This window comes from Notolabrus celidotus, chromosome 20, assembly GCF_009762535.1.
Source record: "Notolabrus celidotus isolate fNotCel1 chromosome 20, fNotCel1.pri, whole genome shotgun sequence".
Taxonomy (NCBI): Eukaryota; Metazoa; Chordata; class Actinopteri; order Labriformes; family Labridae; genus Notolabrus; species Notolabrus celidotus.
The window spans coordinates 28022196-28044080 of record NC_048291.1 but is presented as its reverse complement, the minus strand read 5'-3'; the positions used below and the strand labels follow the sequence as shown (position 1 = coordinate 28044080).

The window sequence follows — 21885 nt, the reverse complement described above, 5'->3', positions numbered from 1 at the left end:
TGACAGTAACAATTAATTCATTTTATAATATATAGTAGCGACTTCTTAGGGTTTGTTTTTAACTTTCTGTGGGAGCAGAAACTTCCTGGACTCTCCTGGTAGCCAGTTGTTGTTGCCAAGATCACACAACCATCTATAACTTCCCTTTTAGTTGCTTTAACATTTAGAAAAAGGGGAAACATGAATTGGTTTAACTTTCATGTATAAAACAAATTGCATGTTAACCTGAATGTCTGAGGACAGTGCCAGGAAACTAAAGGAAGTCACCTCAAAATGTGTAATTTCATAACAGGGAAATTGTCTCCATACATATTAGCGTTATTGCAGATATAACATGTGCATTTTGGGCTGCACAAATTAAAGAACCCAACCACAACAGAGTCTTAATTTTAGATTTGAAACATGGTGCTGATGCACTGTATCACACCCCCACAGGGACCAAGTGTGTGGAAACATGAACCTTTAACTCTGCCTGTCCTCTGCAAGACAGTTCAGCCTCACAGCACCAGCATAAATGAAGCTTTGTCTCCTCTTAGTGGATAACTCATGCTACAAAAGCAAAATAACTACAGTCAAATGTTTTACTTTATAAAAGTATATGTTCATTTTGCTTCTTTGATTAAAATGTTTGTTTTTCTGTGACCTAAATCTCTGTGAGTTTCTACCCAGGAGTCTAACCCCTGCTTTTTAATCATTTTATTTAACAAAGATATTAAAAATATACAAACATATCAACAGGTCATTCCTCAAGATGAAGGAATAGACAAGTGACAGCAGGTATGTAAACTTAATGAGGTGTAAATCTGGTTTTATTTTTGTGTGCCTGTCCGTTTCCCCCCGAGCCAGAACAGGTGCACCACTCAGAGCGTGCAGTCACCATGCTGCCTTCAGGTGCAGGCAGGAGAATTGTAAAATCCAAACTTGTCTTTTGTGTGAAGCTTTATAGACATGTAATACTTTTAAGGAATCATAAAACATGCTGAATGAGTAGTTGTCCTTATTCTAACTTAAATTTGATTTTAAGAATTCTTCTTTTTGTCAAAGTAGGCTACGGATGTGCACCAGTTTCGAAATTGTTTATATATGATGTGTCATTTTCACATAATTCAATGGCACTGAAGCAATTCTTATGAATTCAAACAAAGGCTGTCAGTTTTATGATTGTTCACCTACGGAAGAGGATTAGGGCCACTGAAAACAAAATTATATATATTTTGAATCATTTCGAGAGAAAAGTCAGAATTGTGATTTTTTTTCTCATAATTATGACTTTAATCTCAGACTTCTGAGTTTTTTCTCCGAATTATGACTTTAATCCACTGAAAAAAAATAAAACAAATTAAGCTCTAATAAATTTTATTATCATTATGAGGAAAAAAGTCAGAATTCTGACTTTAATCTCAGACTTCTTAGTTTTTTCTCAGAATTATGACTTTAATCTCATAATTATAACTTTAATCTCATAATTATGACTTTAATCTCAGAATTCGGACTTTAATCTCAGAATTTTGACTTTAATCTCGGTCTAATCTCACTTTTTTTTCTCAGAACAAACACATAAAATATATATTGGACCTTAATTCATTATTTTTCAGTGGCCCTAATCCTCTTCCATGTTCACCTAATGAGGTTAAGCTTCTTAAAAAGATTTAAATGATAATAAAGTTACATAAAAACAAATAAAAACTCGATTAGTTTATTTTCTCGTAGTACACATACATACAATGAAATGGGCTTCATGAGGCTGTTATTAAATCTATACAATAATAAATAATACATTATATTCATATTATCCTATGCAGAGATTTGTAATATGTCATCAGTGATGTTGAAGTGTCCGAGGTGCCCTGAACGCAGCATCAGATGGTGTGTGCTGACGAGCCGTTGCTTGTGGAAACAGCTGGTAGTTTCTGTCAGCGCACACTCTGCCTGTGGATCAGCTTCAGGAATAAAGTTCACTTTAGTCTCTAAACCTACAGAACTAGTTCAGATAGGAGTCTGTGAGTCTGACCCAGCAGACTGGGGGACATGTCATCCTGTGAACTCTAACAGACAGGTCTTCATTCAGGACCTAGCCTGTTAGCGGCTCACACTGAGGCTCGACCACAAGCTAGCCGGCTAACTTTGTAGTCCTAAAGAAACCTCTACCAGGAGGCAGAGCTCCTGTCAGCTGAAGGCTTCCAGACTGTGTAGGAGCAGCTTTCAGCCTCTCTTCAGCATGACTCATATTCATTATAAATTCTCCTCCAAACTCAGCTACGACACGGTGGTCTTTGATGGGCCAAACACCACCCTGAAGGACCTGAAGACCCAGATCATGGAGAGGGAGAAGCTCCGAGCCGGGTACTGCGACCTGCAGATCACTAACGCGCAGTCCAAACAAGGTAAAGACCCAGATGTGTTCACTGATAGAAGGGGAGAGGGTTTGTCATGACAGGTCTGGACTTTGGAAGGAAGCACGTGGTCCTGGTCTGACAGCTGTTTGGTGAGCGGTGTGTCAGCCTGGGTCAACATGTGAGGGGGGGGGGGGGGGGAGGACAGGAGGGGGGGAGGACAGGAGGGGGGGGGGGGGGGGTGCATGATGTCCAGAAAAGTCAAGCCACAACAAAAGCGTGGGATGAATGGGACAAATTCCTCCTGTATTCACCCCCCATGCTGTTCATCAGCCGGCCTGATGGTGCAGGATCAGCCCTGTCACTGCCACCAGAGATGGGGGTAAAAATAGCAAAGGTAGAGCACAGGAGCAGAGCACAGGAGCAGAGCACAGGAGCAGAGCACAGGAGCAGAGCACAGGAGCACAGCACAGGGGGAGAGCACAGGGGCAGAGCATAGGAGCAGAGCACAGGAGCACAGCACAGGAGCACAGCACAGGAGCACAGCACAGGAGCACAGCACAGGGGGAGAGCACAGGGGCAGAGCATAGGAGCAGAGCATAGGAGCAGAGCACAGGGGTAGAGCACAGGGGGAGAGCACAGGAGCAGAGCACAGGGGCAGAGCACAGGGGCAGAGCACAGGGGCAGAGCACAGGAGCAGAGCACAGGGGGAGAGCACAGGGGCAGAGCACAGGGGGAGAGCACAGGAGTAGACCACAGGAGCAGAGCACAGGGGAGAGCACAGGAGTAGAGCACAGGAGGAGAGCACAGGGGCAGAGCATAGGAGCAGAGCACAGGAGCAGAGCACAGGAGCAGAGCACAGGGGCAGAGCACAGGGGCAGAGCACAGGAGCAGAGCACAGGGGGAGAGCACAGGAGTAGAGCACAGGAGGAGAGCACAGGGGCAGAGCATAGGAGCAGAGCACAGGGGAGAGCACAGGAGCAGAGCACAGGGGGAGAGCACAGGAGCAGAGCACAGGGGGAGAGCACAGGAGTAGACCACAGGAGCAGAGCACAGGGGAGAGCACAGGAGCAGAGCACAGGAGCAGAACACAGGGGAGAGCACAGGGGCAGAGCACAGGGGGAGAGCATAGGAGCAGAGCACAGGAGCACAGCACAGGGGCAGAGCACAGGGGGAGAGCACAGGAGCAGAGCACAGGGGGAGAGCACAGGAGTAGACCACAGGAGCAGAGCACAGGAGCAGAGCACAGGAGCAGAGCACAGGGGGAGAGCAGAGGGGGAGAGCACAGGAGCAGAGCACAGGGGCAGAGACCAGGATCAGAGCACAGGGGCAGAGCACAGGAGCAGAGCACAGGGGCAGAGCACAGGGGCAGAGCACAGGGGCAGAGCACAGGGGGAGAGCACAGGAGCAGAGCATAGGAGCAGAGCATAGGAGCAGAGCATAGGAGCAGAGTACAGGAGCAGAGCACAGGGGGAGTGCACAGGGGGAGAGCACAGGAGCAGAGCACAGGGGGAGTGCACAGGGGGAGAGCACAGGAGCAGAGCACAGGGGGAGAGCACAGGAGTAGACCACAGGAGCAGAGCACAGGGGAGAGCACAGGAGCAGAGCACAGGAGCAGAGCACAGGGGAGAGCACAGAAGCAGAGCACAGGGGCAGAGCACAGAAGCAGAGCACAGGGGCAGAGCACAGGGGGAGAGCACAGGAGCAGAGCACAGGGGCAGAGCACAGGAGCAGAGCACAGGGGCAGAGCATAGGAGCAGAGCACAGGGGGAGAGCACAGGAGCAGAGCACAGGGGGAGAGCACAGGAGTAGACCACAGGAGCAGAGCACAGGAGCAGAGCACAGGGGCAGAGCACAGGGGCAGAGCACAGGAGCAGAGCACAGGGGAGAGCACAGGAGCAGAGCACAGGGGCAGAGCACAGGAGCAGAGCACAGGGGGAGAGCACAGGAGTAGACCACAGGAGCAGAGCATAGGAGCAGAGCACAGGGGCAGAGCACAGGAGCAGAGCACAGGAGCAGAGCACAGGGGCAGAGCACAGGGGGAGAGCACAGGGGCAGAGCACAGGAGCAGAGCACAGGGGCAGAGCACAGGAGCAGAGCATAGGAGCAGAGTACAGGAGCAGAGCACAGTGGGAGAGCACAGGAGCAGAGCACAGGAGCAGAGCACAGGGGCAGAGCACAGGAGCAGAGCACAGGGACAGAGCACAGGGGGAGAGCACAGGAGCAGAGCACAGGGACAGAGCACAGGGGGAGAGCACAGGAGCAGAGCACAGGAATCAGTAGTTTGGGAAATGTGCTGCAAGGATAATGTGATACAGGGATCATACATGATTGCAACCTATTCAGGATTATGCATAATGCAAATATAACATCTGAAACCTTTTATATATTTGAATAATTTGTTTTGCTAAGGTGTGCATGCACGTACTGTTAGATCAGACTGTTTTGAATAATGATCATGTGTTGACAGATGTGTTTTTTGATCTCATGTTGGAGGGGAGTTGATTCCAGGCAGAGGAACTTCTAAAAAGAACAGATCTCATCATACACTTAGTTCTAGGACTTGGTGTTAGCAGATAACCAGTGCTCACATGACGTGACGTATACCTGTGATTAAACCGGATTATTACCCAGCTTTCTTACTGATCTTCGGGTTGTGTAAGAAGCTTGATTCTGATTGGTCAAAACCCCTTGACAGCGGTTATTAACTTTCACTAACATGAGCAACACCAGAGACAAACTGATCACATGCATTCATGTCAAAACAATCCACTGAAAAGAGTTCTGTCACATTTAACAGGCAGAGAAGAATCCATCACCATGGAACTCTAACTGACGTGGAATCACTGGGACTATTTTTTTATAACACCTGCTAACCATACATTATCCCTTACATATATTAGTCTATCACAAAATAACTGTGGTGTGTTATTCCATATAACAGTTTCCATAAATGACAGAAGATGTGATTTTAATTTAGCCTCCACAGTTAGCCAATATAATCTTTTATGCATCTTTATGCAAAGTTAAATTTCTTTTGAAATTTGAAAGTTTGGCATCTAAGGCATCTCATTCACATCATTTCTAATGTTTATAAATGTAAAGATGAAGAGATTAATGGTGGAATCTGATGTTTATGGGCTTGAATATCTATTGTGCTAATAATAATTATAATAATAAAAATTGATAGGACTTATAAAGCACTTTTCTGGGTACTCTAAGAAGCTTAACATAAAGTGCAAAAAAATGAAATAGAAAAAACAAAACAGAGTCAGAGTTGTGGATGTGTGGAGGGAGGGAGTTCCAGAGGGTCGGGGCAGGATCTTGAAGTGGATTCGGTGATGTATGTGTGTTAAAAACAAAGACAGCTGTTGGTGTGGTTAGCTTTGATTTAAGGAAGCAGCATAGCTACCTAACTCCAGTAGAAAGCAACAGTTGTAGTTGCTTGAATTTAAAGGTTCATTACAAACAAAATAAGCAACACTTTCAGCCTTAACTCAAGTGGAAACTGCGTCACGGTGTTAACCAAAAGTCTAACCAGTGCTCACTTGTCATCAAACGATTCACAGCTCCTCTGATGATCATTCATACCCAACTTCTAACATCTCTCTCTCTCAGATAAATCACCTTAAAGCTTTAATCCTCAGACTTTAACCCCCGACTGACCACGCCTGTCTTTCTCAGAGTACAAAGATGATGAAAGTATGATCCCCAAAGGCTCCTCTGTCATCGTCCGGAGGATCCCCATCGTTGGAGTCAAGTCCGGCTCGAACAGCAAAACCCGCAACATGTAAATGTATTTCTTTTTTATTTTCTACAAAGGATGCACACTCGCCAAATCCCTGCTCTGTTATTAGTGTGGGTATCCCTGCTATTGAGAAGTCTCCACCCGAGCTTAAAGAGCTGCAGGTCTACCTGGTGGAGGACTCCTGTGAGAAACTATGACTCAGGTCTTGTGTGGTTAAAGATGAGAGCTCCTGTAAGCTCTTCATTCATAGGAACGTTTATTGTTAAAGGGACGACACGTGATCATGAAAGCACATCTCAATCCTTCACTGGTTTAAAAGTGAAGGTCATCATAACACAGCTATTCTAGTTTGTTTAGTTCAGTGTGAGCAGTATGTGTTTGTAAGAAGAGGGTCACACTGTGAGGGAAATAACAAGATATACTCACCGGAAGCTGTAACTCAAGGTGACTCAGCATTAGTCATGCTTACACAGCAGAACCTGCAGTGGTGTGGATTTAAGGTGTGGAGGGCAGAAAGAAAAACCCTCACCATCATATGATTACCTTCATCGGCAGCGTGCAGACGGGCGGAGAGGAATGAGGGCTAAGCAGTGATTTGTGCAGCTCAAAAGATTAAACGTAGCTCACAAACGACCCACCTGCAAGAGCACGTTAACAGACACTACTTCAAAACACTGCCAAGTTACTCTGACTCATCAGAAAAGATTTTTACAAAGATTTTTTTATAGGTTTTATAAATACAAAAAAAATACGGTGGAAATATTTGTAAAAAAAATGAGTGTGAGTTCATCAGAGTCAAATTTAACATGGTAAGAAATGCATATTTTACTCATGAATTGTGGATAAAAAAAAGGAAGGGAATATTTTATTAAGAAAAAGATTAAGCTTTTATTTTTGATGCTTGAAAATATAAATTTCAAAGCTAAAATATCGTGAAAAACAGCTACTTGTCTGACAGTTAAAAAGAGAAGTGTTTATGTCATCTTTGTGGGCATTATGGGTAATGTAGGCATCCACAATCAATCAATAAACCAGTATTTATACTCAAGTTAAAATATCACAAAGCAATTAAAAGACGTATAAAAAAGCATAAGAGGAGCCAGATGACAGATTGATAGAGGGTCATTAATATCCTCACATAAAAGTTTAATCTGTGAGGATTAAACAACATGAAGTTAGAATTTAAGATAAAATACAAGTTCAGCAAAAATCTAACGGGGTCACGACTCTCAGAGCAAATCCAGAGTCAGAACATTCTGACACAGTGAAGGTGTTTGTTTACCAACAAAGATAACTGTAGAAGAAGAAGAAGAAGAAGAAGAAGAAGAAGAAGAAGAAGAGGAGGAGTCCTCCTCACTCACTTCTTTCTCTGATTATTTGCAGCTTTGATATCAGATAAAATATTAAAGTAATAAAAGTTCTCAGGGTACAAGGTTCAGGGCAGGAGCATATCAGGATTTTTCCATTACACAGCAGAGTTCATATCTATCATAATAAGAAGACTTAAATTTACTGAATTAGTTCAGTTTAAATGGAAGGAAAGTTTATAAATGGAGTTTATTTATCAAAACAAATATTAACAGATGTTGAGGGGTGAAAAATCCATGTTCAAAAGTTTAAAGAACACAGATTTTAAGCAAATTGAAGTAGTTTACAAAATGCAAATTAAAGATTAAATACATTTAAAAAAATTCCCCAAATTGAATCCGCTGTCTAAATCAAGCAGCGCCGTCTTGTGTTGAAAAGTGAAGCCAAAGCAGGAGCTACAGTACTTAAAGTGTCCACTAGAGCTCACGTTAACACGCCAATTTCTACAGCTACTTACTTACTTCCTGGTTCAAAGACAGCTTCTCTTTAGCTAATACCTTCATCCATGATGACTGTTTTTATTATGTAATGCATAGTTAGGCTTATTTAGGGGCGTGGCTTAACTCCACCTCTTTACTCGTGTCTTTCTCAGTTGGAGGCAGCATTTCCAACACGGTGGATGCCTCAAAACCAACTTCTGAAATCCCTTAGATTATATTCATGCTTTAATCGGTCAGTATGTAAACTTCTGGTTGCTGATGTTCTGGGCTGAGGTTTCAAACTGATCTTCCTTCTACTTGGTAATATTAAAAATGAGTTGAGAATGATCCACGTAGACACAGAGAAGTTTGTGATTTCCACCCTGGTGTTGTTCTAAGTGGTTAAAATGATTCCTCTTGTGTTCCAGCGAGCGATCAGACGTCCAGCAGCTGCACCGCGCCCACGGAGCCGACAGAGCAGTACGTAACCACACCTCTCCTCCCACCTCTCCACTAAACACACATTTTCCACCTCGCTGGATATCTGCTCTCGGGTCCTGTGGGTTCAAACAAACATTTACTCGTGCTCTTAATTACTGGAAGCATCTTTATTTTCCCTGAATTTCAGGTTGAGATGATGCAACAAAGAGGAAGTGACTCTCAGTAACCTGCATTTAGATTTTTAGGGAAAGTAGCATTCTCAGAATAATCATCCAACCTATCCTACATGAAGCCTCAGAGCTTTATTTCTTTACTGTAAGCATGTAGGATGTAATGCAGCGTGACCTGATGGAGGCTCTCAGCTGTGTGTATCTGACTGTGAGGGTGGGAGCTGCCGGGGCGGGTCAGACGTTATCACACAGGACACACAGCTGATAAACCAACTGTAGCTTTTGATGCTTATTGCAGAGCACTCTCCTCTGTTAGCTGCTGAAGCTAATGGATCTGTATATTAAAAGCCTCTTAAATTAAATACACATCAGTAAATACTATAACATCCTTTATTATAGAGAGGAAAACATCAGTCTCTCTGAACACACATTTTAAAAACAGGTGATATGACGCTGTTATTCTGCTGAAGTCCACTTCCTCTCTCATCCCAAACATTCCTCTGTTGACTTGCTTCAGACTGACCTGACCTGATTCTCTCTGGTTTCTCAGTAGGAGAAGTGTCCGCTTAGTACCGTGAGTCGTTTGGACCAGACATACTTTTTTTATTTTTATAACTTTTGTGTTTTTATTTTGACCAATAAAGTCGTTTGTATGAAGCTGTCTTGTGTATTGTATTATGTGTTTGACTTCACTGGAGGTGCATCGTTATTTTTTCCTTTGCAAGAAACTAAATCCAACAATCAGTCCTTGACATGCAACAGACATTATGTATAAAGCTTTAACCCTTACTGCAAGAGTTTGATGTTGCATGTTTAGGATATTGGTAAATCTGAGCAGCAGAGAAAGATATGTCCTTCCTGGCTGACATGTTCAGGATGATCCAAGCTCACAAACTATAGATCCTAGCTGAGCTTTAACAGAAGACAGGATGAAGAGATCTGCCTCAGACGATAAGATTTAATGTGAAGAGGAAGCTTTCTTTAGTTCCAGTTTGCATCTTTACTCCGGCACACTGGGCTGTAAATTAATCAGAGAAGCTCTGCAATGATGATGCAAATATCAGCATGCTAATATGTTTACCATATTCACTATATTAGCTCAGCCTGGTAGTCTGCAGATGTTCAGCAGCTGCAGTGTAAATAGTAATGTTGTTCATTTTGCAGAAACTAAAGTGTTGGATGAATTAGAAATGTTGATGTGATGGTGTTGATCGGTGAAAGATCAAAAAGGTTCTCAGGATGAATCTCAGGGAGGCCAAACATGTCTGCACCAAATCTATCAAATGTATTAAAGTCAGAAGCTCACACTTTTGTGCGACTATCTAAAGAACTAAAGCAGCATCCTCATCTGTCTTTCAGTGATTCTTCTTCAGGGTAGCTGCATCTTTTAGTGCAGGAACAGGTGATCAGTAATGCTAAAGAACAACAAGAGTAGACATGATTTTTATCTGACTAAGTACAAACTCAACAGGTGAAAATGAGAGTTATTTGGATCTCAGAGAAAAGGTTATAAAAGAGAAAATGTGCAGCAGTGCTCTCATGTTGAAGCTGAGTAAAAGCCTCACATGGCGTCAGATATTCCTGCAGAGAGCTCTCAGTATGTTCTCACGAAGCTCTCTCTGATTCATGAGTGAAACTGTGTTTAATTCTAACAGATGGACGACCACACTTCAACTGACGTCCTCTTTTTCTCCAAGGTACGCTCCTTTTATTTCAGCTGCTTGATATTTATCCCTAATCATTCTAATCCATCTGTGTGACCTGCCTTCACTGTGTCTCACATACATGTGTGTGTGTGTGTGTGTGTGTGAACCTGCAGATGGCTAACCTGGCTGATGCGGATGCGTCTGAGGAGGATAAGCTCAAAGTCATGATGAATCAGTCCGCCTATGACCCCATGAGGTGAGACGATGCTTTCACCCTTTCAGATTCTCCTCTTTCGTCCTTGTTTCTGTCGTTACCCGCCAACTCTTTCTCTCTTGGTTCATCTTTAACATCATGAAGGCGTCGTTTCCTCTGACGTCACCTGTAACTAAAGGGTTAAAACATCTTCTTTTACACAGCAGTAACACTTTGTATCAGCCTGTTAGCTTCATCACCTGAGAGTGACGTCAGAGGAAACATCTTCCTCATCATCCCTCCCCATGATTCCTTTGTTTATTATTTATTCAGTGTTTGTATTTACTCCTGTTCTTCATTTTCTCCCCTCTTCTTCTTCTGCCTCTTCCTCTTCGTAGCTACAACAAGTGTGGAACCGTTCTTCCTGCAAACTACACGTGTTATCGCTGCGGGAACACGGGACACCACATCAGGAACTGTCCCCACAGCAAGGTCAGAGCAGCGTCTGTCCCTCTCTTTAACCACTACCTCTCCAGTATTTAAGGATGTGTGATGCCAACATGAACTTAGCGATAAGTGTGGCATTAAGTGTCCCGATGTGTGTTTGAAAGCAGGATAAGAACGTGGACACCCCCGTGAGAATAAAGAAGAGCACAGGTATTCCTCGCTCCTTCATGGTGGAGGTGGACGACCCCAGTGTGAAAGGAGCCATGCTCACCAACTGTGGGCGATACGCCATCCCTGCCATAGACGCGTGAGTACAAAGAGTCCAGCTCGTCGTGTTAAGAATAAAAAGCTGTGCAGATCTGCAGGTGAGAGGAATGTGCTTCTGTACTGTGGTCTCTACTCAGTGAGGCGTACGCCATCGGCAAGAAGGAGAAGCCGGCGTTTGCTCCAGTGGAGCAGCAAGAAGAAGAAGAGGAGGAGGATCCTGTACCCGAAGAGCTCCGCTGTCTGATCTGTCGGGACCTGCTGAGTGACGCCGTGGTCATCCCCTGCTGTGGAAACAGCTACTGTGACGACTGTGAGTAAACCGTGTTGATCCTAAAATTAAAGAACCAGTTGAAGCAGATTTGAGATCTCAGAGTATCTAAATATTAAACCTCACTCATGTTCCTCATGTCGCCTTTCTTCTTCAGGTATCCGTACTGCCTTACTGGATTCAGAGGATCACGTTTGCCCCATATGTAACACATCAGAAGTCTCCCCTGATACCCTGATAGCCAATAAATTCCTGCGACAGGTATTTAAAAGTCGAGTTGCTGGGCAGAGTTGGAGATTCGGATTAAGCTGAGCCTTTTTCTTTCCCTCCTCTTTGTGTTTCTGTTGTCTTTTATGTTGTTTAATATTCTGACGTGGTTTTGTTTTGTTTTTCTGACAGGCTGTGAACACTTTTGAGAAAGAGAGAGGTCAAAGTAAAGATCTGAAGAAAGGGAGCGTTGACACCAAGTCACAGAATCCAACCGTGACGCCGAGCCCGGCCCCGACACTGACACCAATGCCGATCACTACTCTCACACAGATCCAACCTCTGAAGCTTCAACAGCCAATCAAACGGCAGCAGGTGAGGCAGGATTCCTGAACAGAGCTGTACCCGTCACTTTGGATCAGACACAATAACTGCAGCTTTTATTTTGAAGTCTCAGGGTGAAGGTTGTTTTTAAAACCAGAGGAGCTGCACGTGTTTGAAGCATTGTTATCGTTCAAAGTTTGAACTCTGTGAAATGTGTCTCCAGGATCCTCTCCTGTACTGCTCCCAGGCTGCAGAAACACCGACATCATCTCAGGAGTGTGAGACTCCTCCCCCTGCTACAGGCCCCGCCTCCTCTGCCAACACACCCAGCAGCTCCCCGCGGACTGAGCCGCCCCACCTGGAGATCCCTGAGTGAGTGAGATCTCTCCGTGGATTATCGTCTTCATGGACTAACGAAGGCCTTGAGATTTGAGGACTCATAAACAATCTGTTGTTTGTGTTTATTTAGAGAAAGGGTTGAAAAGACGCAGGACGACTCGGCGGCTGCTTCCCTGTCTGCACTGGTTTCAAACACGCAGCTGATCCCACAGGTGAGGACACACACACTAACACACACTCACACACTACCTCAGTACAGCAGAGAGTCTGTGTGTGAATCTGTGTTTGTGTTACTCAGGTTGATCAGCCTCTAACAGTCAGTGTGACGCAGCAGGAGTCTTCCTCAGGTGAGAGATGAAGATGTGTATTTGGCTTGTTTTGGTCCTTTAATGAGGGCAGATCATCTTCATCATGCTCCTCTCCCACAGGATCCTGGAGCGAATCAACCCCCCAGCAGCTTCTTCCTCCTCCTCCTCCCCCCTCCTCTACCTCTTCATATCCACAGACCCCTCCTCCTCCTTTTCCCTCCTCCCATTTCCCCCCATTCCAGCCTCTCAGCGGTTACCCCCCTGGATACCCTCACCTCACCGCCACACCCGTCTGGACTTTCCCGACACTCAAGGGAGCTCCCATCTCCTCCCTCCTCCCCTCCTCCTCCTCCCCGAACCCCATGCTGGTGCCCAATGATTGGTTCAGGGACCAGAGGGAGAAGAAGCAGAGGTAAAGACAGGAACACACTTGAGACAAATCACTGATCACCTCGCTTTATTAAAGTTAGACTGAACTGATCCCTCGTTCTTTCAGGTCACCTCACAGAGGATCCGCCTACAGGCGCTCTTCAAAGTCGTCTAAGTCCAAACCCTCTCATTCCTACCCTTCAAGCAGATCCAGATCCCGGTCCAGGTCCAGGTCCAAAGGCAGATCAAGGTATTTCCAGGGAAATAAAATAAATTCATTACAATAAAATCAGATAAATACCAGAAAATTTTGATAAATTAATAAAATTGATAAGATGAATACCCCCCAAAAAAATAAAAATAAAAATAAAATGAAATAAAAAAATGTTAGAAAAATAAAAAAAATTAAAATAAATTCATAGAAATACAATTTATAAAATAAAATCAGATAAATACCAGAAAATTTTAATAAATTAATAAAATTAATAAGATGAATACCCCCCAAAAAATTCAAATAAAAATAAAATAAAATAAAAAAATGTTAGAAAAATAAAAAAAGTTAAAATAAAATCATAAAAATACAATTTATAAAATAAAATCAGATAAATACTAGAAAAATAAAATAAATCAATAAAATAAAATCATTACAATAAAATCAATAAATTTAATAAGATAAATACCCAAAAATATTATTCAAATAAAAATAATAATAAAATGAGAAAAATGATAAAATCATTACAATACAATTTATAAAATAAAATTAGAGAAATACCAGAAAAATAAAATAAAATAATTTCAAAAATAAGATAAAATAAGATAATAAATTATTTTTAAAAATGTTTTTGTCTCTGAGGTCGTCTCACAGAGGATCTTCCAACAGAGGCTCTTCAAAGTCATCCAAGTCCAAGTCCTCTCACTCCTACCCTTCAAGCAGATCCAGATCCCGGTCCAGGTCCAGATCCAGGCCCAAAGGCAGATCAAGGTACCCAAGTTGTATCATGATGTTCATATTGTTTTAATTCTAATTTACAATATATCACACACATGTGGAGCCGTTAAGCACAGTGTGTATGTTATTTGAACAAGCTGCTCCTGCTGGCTCACTCTCAGGGTGAAACTTTATTCTCAGGGTTAACATTTTTAAAGTATCGGTCATAATTGGACTAGTAGGAAGGAGGCTGTGAGAGAGTGATGGCTCAACAATAAAAAGCAGTGATTTGACAAAGGAACATCATCTTCTCTTACTTTCTAGGCCTCACTCACCGTCCTCCCGCCCCAGAGATCAGCTCCTCCGCTCTCATTCCTCCCAGTCCTACAGCTACGGTTACAAACTCGCACACTCTCCTACAACCTCCTCCTCATCTTCACCTCGAGTGGCCCACCGTTCCAGGCACAAGTCACCATCGGTCCACCGCCATCACAGGAAGAAATCAGCTACAAGGAGCTCGGGGTCGGGGAGAGGAGGAGAGGGAGGCTCTGCTGAGAGCTCAGCTGGCCTCACGTTTCCCCCGTCTGCAGATCAGACGAGCAGCCTGGAGCTGGACCGACAGCGCTACCTTCAGTGGAGGAAGGAATACAAAGAGTGGAGTGAGAAATACTTAAACAGCTACATGCAGCACTTCCATCAGCTGCCTCCTCTTCCTCCCTGTCCTTTCTCTCCGGGTGGAGACGAAGAGAAGAGCAGAAATCAAGACCAACACAAAGGTAAACGCTCCTCCCGGACACACCGTTCACCTCCGTCACAGTCGTCCAGTGACAGCTGCTCCCTCTCATATCAGTCCTCCAGCGACAGCAGCTCCAAATCATCCCCTTCATCCAGCGACATGAGCTCCTCTCCATCTCATTCATCCAAAGACAGCCGGTCCCCGCCTTCTCAGACCGCCAATGACAAATCAGCTCCACCTGAAGGAGGAGGAGCCGAGAAGTGCAACCCTGCTCCACCCGACACACAGAGAGAAGAAGAAGTGCAGGAAAGAAGCCAAGAGGTCAAACAGCTGATCGAGAAGAGGTCAGAGGATCTGAGCCCCCGAGAACACGAGAGGAAGAGCGTAAAGCAACAAAAGGAGAGAGGAGGAGAAGAGTCTGCAGGTTTAGTGGACAACAAGAGTCACACTGCTGCCCCAGAGTCCTGCAATGAAGGTCCAAAAGAAGACAACGCAACAAGCAGCGAGGCCTTAAAACCAGATCAACAACACGTGAAAACAGAAAAACCTTTAGATCGAGACTCTGGAAGAAAGAGCAGAGAGCGGAGGGTGGTGGATGGAGAGAAAGAACGGAGGAGAGACAAATATTCAGACTCCAGACACGATTACAAGATGAAAGAGACGTCGAGCAAACGGACACACGGGAGGGACAGAGACCGACACAGAAACCCTAAAGCGTCTGACTCCAGATCAGAGAAGAACCGAAAAAGAAAAGAAGGAGACAGGGGGAGGAGTCCTGACGACGCTCAGAGCAGAAAACCCCTGAAAACAAAAACTACAGAGGACCCAGAAACCCGCCGAGAGGAACACCCGGTTCAGTTTGAGAGGAAAAAACAGAAACCTGAGGAGAAGAAGAACCTGAAGAAAACATGGCCTCTGACAAAGAAAGACATCTGGGAGGAAGGGATGACCGTGAAACCACAGAAGAAGATCAGCATCAACATCAAGTTTGATGCAAAACTGAGGGAAGACGAAACCAAAACGACGACTGAACCGAAGAAGGAAAACGAGCAGAGGGTGGAGGTTGTAGAAGAAGAGAAGGGGAACAGAGGAGAGACAGGAAGACATGAATCCAGCAGAGACCCGGTAGGGGTGTCTGAAGAAAAGATCAAATCAGGAGGAGAGGAAAGACTGATGGTGGAGGAAGATAACTTCACAGAGGAGAAGGGAGAGATCGTTGAAGACGTAAGAGGTAAGAAAGAGGACGAACGCGCTCAGGAGTTACAGTCATGGCAGAGTGTCCCTAAAGGAGACAAAGAAGAGGAGGAAGAGGAGGAGAGCAAGAACAGGATGGAGACCTGCGAGGGAGAAGAGATGCCAAACGACCAAAGGAGGAATGAAAGGGAAGGAAAGGAGGAAGAGAACAGCAGAGGTCAAGAGATGAGGGAGGAGGCTGAGGAAGAGAAGACCACAGAGGAGGCAGGAGTGGAGAGGGGGATGAAGATGGAGGAAGGAGAGGCATCGAGGAGCAACCATGAAACTCTGAACTCGACTGTGAGCGACGGCAGGTCAGAATGAGTCTCCTTTCTTTCCTCTCTCTGATCTCTCTCTTTTCATCCTTAAACTCGTCTTTTCACTAACCAGAAACCGATGAAACGAATGAACGTGTTGTGTTTGTGTTAAAGGAGGAGTTCTGAGAGTCAGGAGACAAGGATGGAGGTGAAGACTCTGCAGGAGGACACTGATGTCAGATCTGCAGAAGAAGAGCTCGGACTCGTACAGGTGTGTGTTCTGTGATGCTTCATGTTGGTTCAGAGGTCACTCAAACTAAATCATCAGAACTTCAACAATCATACGTCTTCTCTCTCTCCGTCGTAGGTCCCTCGCTCCACGTGGGAGAAGAAGAAGTCTGAGGAGGACGAGTTTCTGCCTCCTTCGTCTGTGTCTGTCGCAGCAGAGACGACAACCAGCAGAGAAACAGAGGGAGAGAAAGAAGAACAGAGGCCGAGGTCAGTCAAAGTAGACAGAGACAGGGAGGTGGAGAGAGGAAGAGAGAGAAGCTCTCATAGAAGTGTGGCTCCCTCTAGTGGCAGAGACAGATCTGACAGGAAGAGAGAGAAGGGGAGAGAGAGTGAGAGACAGAGGGATAGAGAGAAGGAGGGCAGTGTGAGGACAAGAGAGGGAGAGAAAGAGAGAGACAGGAGAGGGTACAAGAGGGATCGCCCTTCCTCCTCTCACTCTTCCTCTCACTCGATGTCACATGACTCAAAGAGGAGAGACCGGCCTCCCAAGAGTTCCTCCAGCGATCAGAACGCTCACAGAGCCGACAGGAACACGCCAAGAGGCTCGAAGTCTGAAGACAGCCGAGAGAGAGAACAAGTCCCCTCCAAATCTTCAGCAGGGTCAGATCCTAGGAAGGCCAGGACCAGCAGCCCCGGTCCAGAACTGATGCAGAGCAGGGGGGAAAAGGGAGGATGGAAGGAGGAAAGGATGCATAAAGAGAGAAAAGAGAGAACAGAAAATCAAGGAGGGTGGAAGAGAGATAAAGGTGCATTCAACGAAAGTGTAGGGCGAAGATCCGGAGGGAAAGAGCCGGAGGAGAGACCAGGAAGCAAAAGTTCATCACCGAGAGAGGAGAGCGGCATCAGAGGAGCGAGGGAAGATGCTAAATGAGCGAATGAAGAGGAGATGAAGAAACAGAGGAAGACAAAGAGGAAAGAGAGACAGACGGACGACCCTGCCAAACTCTGAGAGTTATCTGACCGGCGTGGACGAAGTGAAAGTTACTTGAATAATGTTTTTCTTTTCTCTGCCTGGATTCTTTTGTTCTTTTCTTTAGTTTCCCAGAATCATCATCGCTCTGTGACAGTGAACACAACATGTGAAGGGACAGCACTTTAAAGAAAAGAATAGTGAATGATCTTCAGCCTCTTTAATGATTTGCACATGCTTACCTATCGCTCAGGACTGCCAACAATTAAAGTTTACAAACCGACCGTGCACGATCTCAAGATCTCACAGGAAGACGACGGGCCGGTCAGATTGATTCGCCTCACTCAGGAGAGAATGATCCATGACGAGAGTTTGTGATTAATTTAAAGCATACTGTGAATATTTATGATTTGGACCTCTGTGCAGTGTTATATTTTAATTTGTGTAAATATTGTGTTTGAAGAAAAAATGCTGGATGGAAGGATGAATGCAGAACCAGAGGGAACTTTAGTTTTTCCTGCTTTGAAGGAAATAAAAAACACATCCTTAAATGAGATAGTCTGTTTGGAGTTTCTGAATCCTACTGCTTCTATGCAATAATAGTAATAATAATAATAATAATAATAATAATAATAATAATAATAATAATAATAATAATAATAATAAGATAAGATAAGAGAGTCCTTTACTCGTTCCACAACGGGGAAATTCAAGTGTCACAGTAACAAAGTAGACCGTGCAAAAGAAATATATAAAGCAAACAAGAGCCTATAAAGTAACAATTAAAAAGTTATTAGCAATTAAAATTAAAATTAAAGAGGTAAAAAATAAGCATATCTTACACATGTATATATACTGTATATATTATTGGTTATAGAGTCTGACCACTGCAGGAAGAAAAGACCTGCAGGATCTCTACGTGAGACACCGCAGATGAAGAAGTATATAGAATAATGATAATTATATAATAAAATAATAATAGTAATAGTTTAAATAATAGTAATAACAATGATGATGATAATAATAAACTTAAATAGCACTTTCTTTAACAAAGTTTCAAAGTGCTTCACGATGGAATACAGTAAATAAAAACAGCAACAGGTGGACGGATGGAAAAATCAGGACATCCAAAGAAACAAACAGATGATGATTTAAAGATTCAGAAAGTCTTCTTACAAAAGAAGGTTTTTAGAGAAGGTTTAAAAGAAGCTAAAGATGTGGTCTGTCTTATTGTTGCAGTCTCAGGGCTTCAACTACACAAGCCTACAGTCCTTTGGTTACAAGCTGGGATCTCTGAACATCCAGCAGAGCTGCATCCACTGATCTGAGAGCATGCTCAGGCACATAAAGGGTAGAAAGGTTTCAAGGTTTAAAAAAAAAATGGGCAACCAATGGTGTCAAAAACGTATTTTACTCACCAGGACAAAGACTAACTTCTTGGACAAGTCAGTGTCACCAGCAGTTAGCGATGTCCAGCTAATGCTTCCTTCTTTGCGTTATTTACAGTCATAAGAGCAACTTATGTTGGGATCTAAAGATATGTCCAGATATGTCTGCAAAAAACAAACAAACATAAGTCTGTGTTCATAACTTCTTCTGAAGAAGCATCCGTTCATCTATGTCTGGTGATGTCAGGTTCAAAGACACATCTATCAACAAAGAATCAAACAAGAGACATCAGTTAGCATGCAAGATACTTGCAAGGAGAGCAAGAGAAGGTTTACACTCTTCCCTAAACTCCGATCCTTCTCTTGCAAACCTTTCTTTTTATTGGAATAGGAACGCCCTAGTTACAATAGTGGCGAGTAAGCATAAAGGGAGGGGTTTTGAGGCTTCTCACACACACACTAACATTGCTTAGTCATTACTATATGTGTATGTGTTGTGCAGGTACGGTCCATCACGGGGCACACTGCCCTCCTTCATTTGACTCGTCCTTGGATACTCCTGCTTAAAATCAAACTTCAAAGAACATGAAGTAGATTATACAGCATAGTTATGAAAAACATGATTATCCAGAACAGTTCAAACTGGTTTCATCTGCAAATGAACTTCTCCTTATAAAAACATTTCAGACAGTATGAGAAAGACAGTATGATTAAAACAGTATGATTTAGACAGTATGATAATCCTATATACAGAGTGGACAATTATTCTAACAGGTGAGTCTCAGCTTCACTGTAAATACTGGCTTACTTAACGGAACAAACCCCCAAAAAATAAACAGATCTGAGTAAATAAAGCTTCTTATGGTTTCTAAAATAACAACATCATGATACCAATTTGAAAAGAGTGAAACTGCAAACTTTATCAGGTCTGTCCTCAAGAGGAGAAGAAATCAACAGGATCGCTCATTTCTGATGAATCCCAGGAAGTCGGGAACACAGACGAGCTTCAAGAAGATTTGTCTCTGAGGACAAACTTCTTTGACGTCCACAGTCTGCTGATTTGTGAGATGCCATACTTGAACTACTAACAGAGACCAGAACACTCCTTGTACTTAAACCCTGACCCCTGAGTACAGACTCTACATTTCTGTGAAGAAGCTGTAAGTAGAGAATGGATTCTAGTGATGAAGCTCGAGGTCAAGAAGAATATTTTAAATGCAGGTTAAATGTTGAAAGTATGCACCATCACTGTTTGTAAGTCAGTGTTTGAAGTCCAGGTTGAAATGTGCGATGAATGCTACCTCCCTCTTTCTCCTCCTTTCCTCTGAATCCTCAGAGTTCATGTCTTCCTGCAGGCTGGCCTCTCTGCTTTGTAGCATTCTGTCGGTGCAGGAGACGGGAGGATGTTAAAAAGGAAACAAAGACATGTTCAATATGTCTCGCGCCTGTGCTTGATTGTTGTTTTGTGTGTCTGCGTGTGTAAAAGTTGATGCGTGAAGTGTACCCGGGCTTTTTCTCGCCTCATTAACTCTCGACAGGGAAGACGTGGCAGAGCTCCAGCCTCTCTGTGTCTCTCTCTGTCTCCTCTCTGTGTCCTGGTTGTGACTGCAATCGCTCGTGGTCGTGCCAAGGCATGCTGGGATTGAACGGGGGAAATCTGGTGGGTGTGAGGACTTGGCTCTGGTCCCAAAGTGTTGGACCGAGAGTCGCCCGCTCGTGGACGGTCACAAACGCACTCCATTGGCTCGTTGTGTCTTGCTGTGTGTCTTCCAAGATGGCTGCCAAGCTTTCCTTGGGTGCCCTGCTTCCTACTGCGTCTGTGTTTCCTCTGCAGTTTTTGGCTCTGATAGGTCTAAGTGCTTTTGTGCTGTCTGGCGTGCCATGGTAGTGTGTGTGTATGTGTGTGTGTGTGGAGGGGAATACTGCAGACACACACAGAGACTGTAGCAGACTGTATTTGGATATTTCAGGCTGGCCTTGGATGATAAAAGATGGAAATAACTTCAGAGACTAAGTTGAGATAAATCCACAGTCAGACACAGAGACACCTGCAGAGAGACGGACAGACAAGGACACAGACAGACAGACAGACAGACAGACGGACAGACAGACAGGGAGGTGGATTAATAAAGTGAAGCCAGGATGAAAACATGAGGAAACACCAGGACCCTGACCCTGCTCTGACCACAGAGTCACATTAGAGCACAGAGACATCAGACAGACGTGCAGATGGCAGACAGATGCACAGACAAAGATCCAGGCGTGCAGACAGACACACACACACAGACACACACACAGACACACACACAGACACACAGACAGACAGGTGGACCCTGTAGCACTCTGGAACAACATCCCTCCTGTTCTCGTGGTGTGGTGAGGATCAGATTCGAGGTACGCTCTGTCACATTTCTTTCATGTCCGCCGTCCTGCCGTCCTCTCTCTTTCCTCCTCTCCTCTTATTTTAGTCTCTTCTTGTTTTGTTTTGTCGTTCGTTTTTGTGTCTGGCTTTCCTTCCATCCTTTGTGCCCGTGATGTGTGCCGACGTCTCAGGGCGCTGTGCCAGCTCTGCCTGATAAACACCAAGCTGTGTGTGCTTGTTTGTGTGTGTGTGTGTGTGTTGGTGTGTTGGTGTATGCAGATTGGCTTGTTCGGGGGCCGGTGGCAGCTGCAAAACACTTGTTTTTGGCGTGACAGAGCCGCAGCCGGTCTGCCCTCTGAGATAACCGGGTCTGACTTTATGGTTCTGGTGGAGAAGAAGACAAAGCAACACACTCATGTGAGGAAAAACAATCAGTGCAGAGTATGAGCTGCAGGAAAGAAAAGGTGGAAGTGTCAGAGAGGTCGTCATTGTTAAAAACATGATCCATGTCAGGTTGAACAGGCTCATTAATTTCACAGTTTGCATGCACGCCTCTGAGTCTTGAGTCAGGACATGAAGAGAGCAGAGAGAGGGGCAGACATGCAGCAGAGGGTCGTGGACGGGAGTAGAACCAGCGCCCACAGGGGCGAGGACTAGAGCCTTTGTAAATGTGGAGCATGCTTTAAACCAACCTGGAGCTCCTCTGTCTCCATTTTTAACTCTATTGTTGCAGCTTCTTTGAATCAGAAACATTTTCATCAGCAGCTCTCAAACAAAGAAAAACTGTCATCCATTTTTTTGTTTTGTCAGAATTCAGTTTTTGGAAGAATATGAAAAAGATGACGACAAAAACAGCTTATAAGAGTGTTTACAGTAATGGGAATTAGATGCAGATTATTGTCTGTAATGAATAAGTGAACATGCATCACAAAT

General features: G+C 44.2%; 1 protein-coding gene across 2 annotated transcripts; it reads left to right on the top strand.

Moving 5' to 3' along the window:
* The first annotated feature begins 1854 nt into the window (after positions 1–1854).
* On the top strand, positions 1855–17756 carry LOC117832366 (E3 ubiquitin-protein ligase RBBP6-like). 2 transcript variants are annotated; one of them, XM_034711457.1, is made up of 19 exons: positions 1855–2384; positions 6018–6123; positions 8297–8348; positions 10135–10176; positions 10299–10381; positions 10717–10810; positions 10933–11072; positions 11170–11342; positions 11458–11561; positions 11700–11882; positions 12055–12203; positions 12301–12382; positions 12469–12517; positions 12599–12890; positions 12975–13097; positions 13713–13829; positions 14100–16058; positions 16176–16272; positions 16369–17756. In XM_034711457.1, the coding sequence occupies exons 1-19, from the start codon at positions 2219–2221 to the stop codon at positions 17161–17163; spliced, it is 4806 nt and encodes a 1601-aa protein (XP_034567348.1). In that variant the 5' UTR covers positions 1855–2218; the 3' UTR covers positions 17164–17756. The 2 variants fall into 2 exon arrangements, with proteins under 2 accessions (XP_034567348.1, XP_034567347.1); XM_034711456.1 differs by having other exon boundaries at positions 1856–2384; positions 13701–13829.
* Positions 17757–21885: the final 4129 nt, after the last annotated feature.

Coding starts and splice junctions, on each gene's coding strand:
- LOC117832366 (XM_034711456.1), top strand. CDS start 2,219: ATGACTCATATTCATTATAAATTCTCCTCCAAACTCAGCTACGACACG. Junction 12,204..12,300: donor CCCCACCTGGAGATCCCTGA/GTGAGTGAGATC, acceptor GTGTTTATTTAG/AGAAAGGGTTGAAAAGACGC. Junction 13,098..13,700: donor AGGTCCAAAGGCAGATCAAG/GTATTTCCAGGG, acceptor TTTGTCTCTGAG/GTCGTCTCACAGAGGATCTT.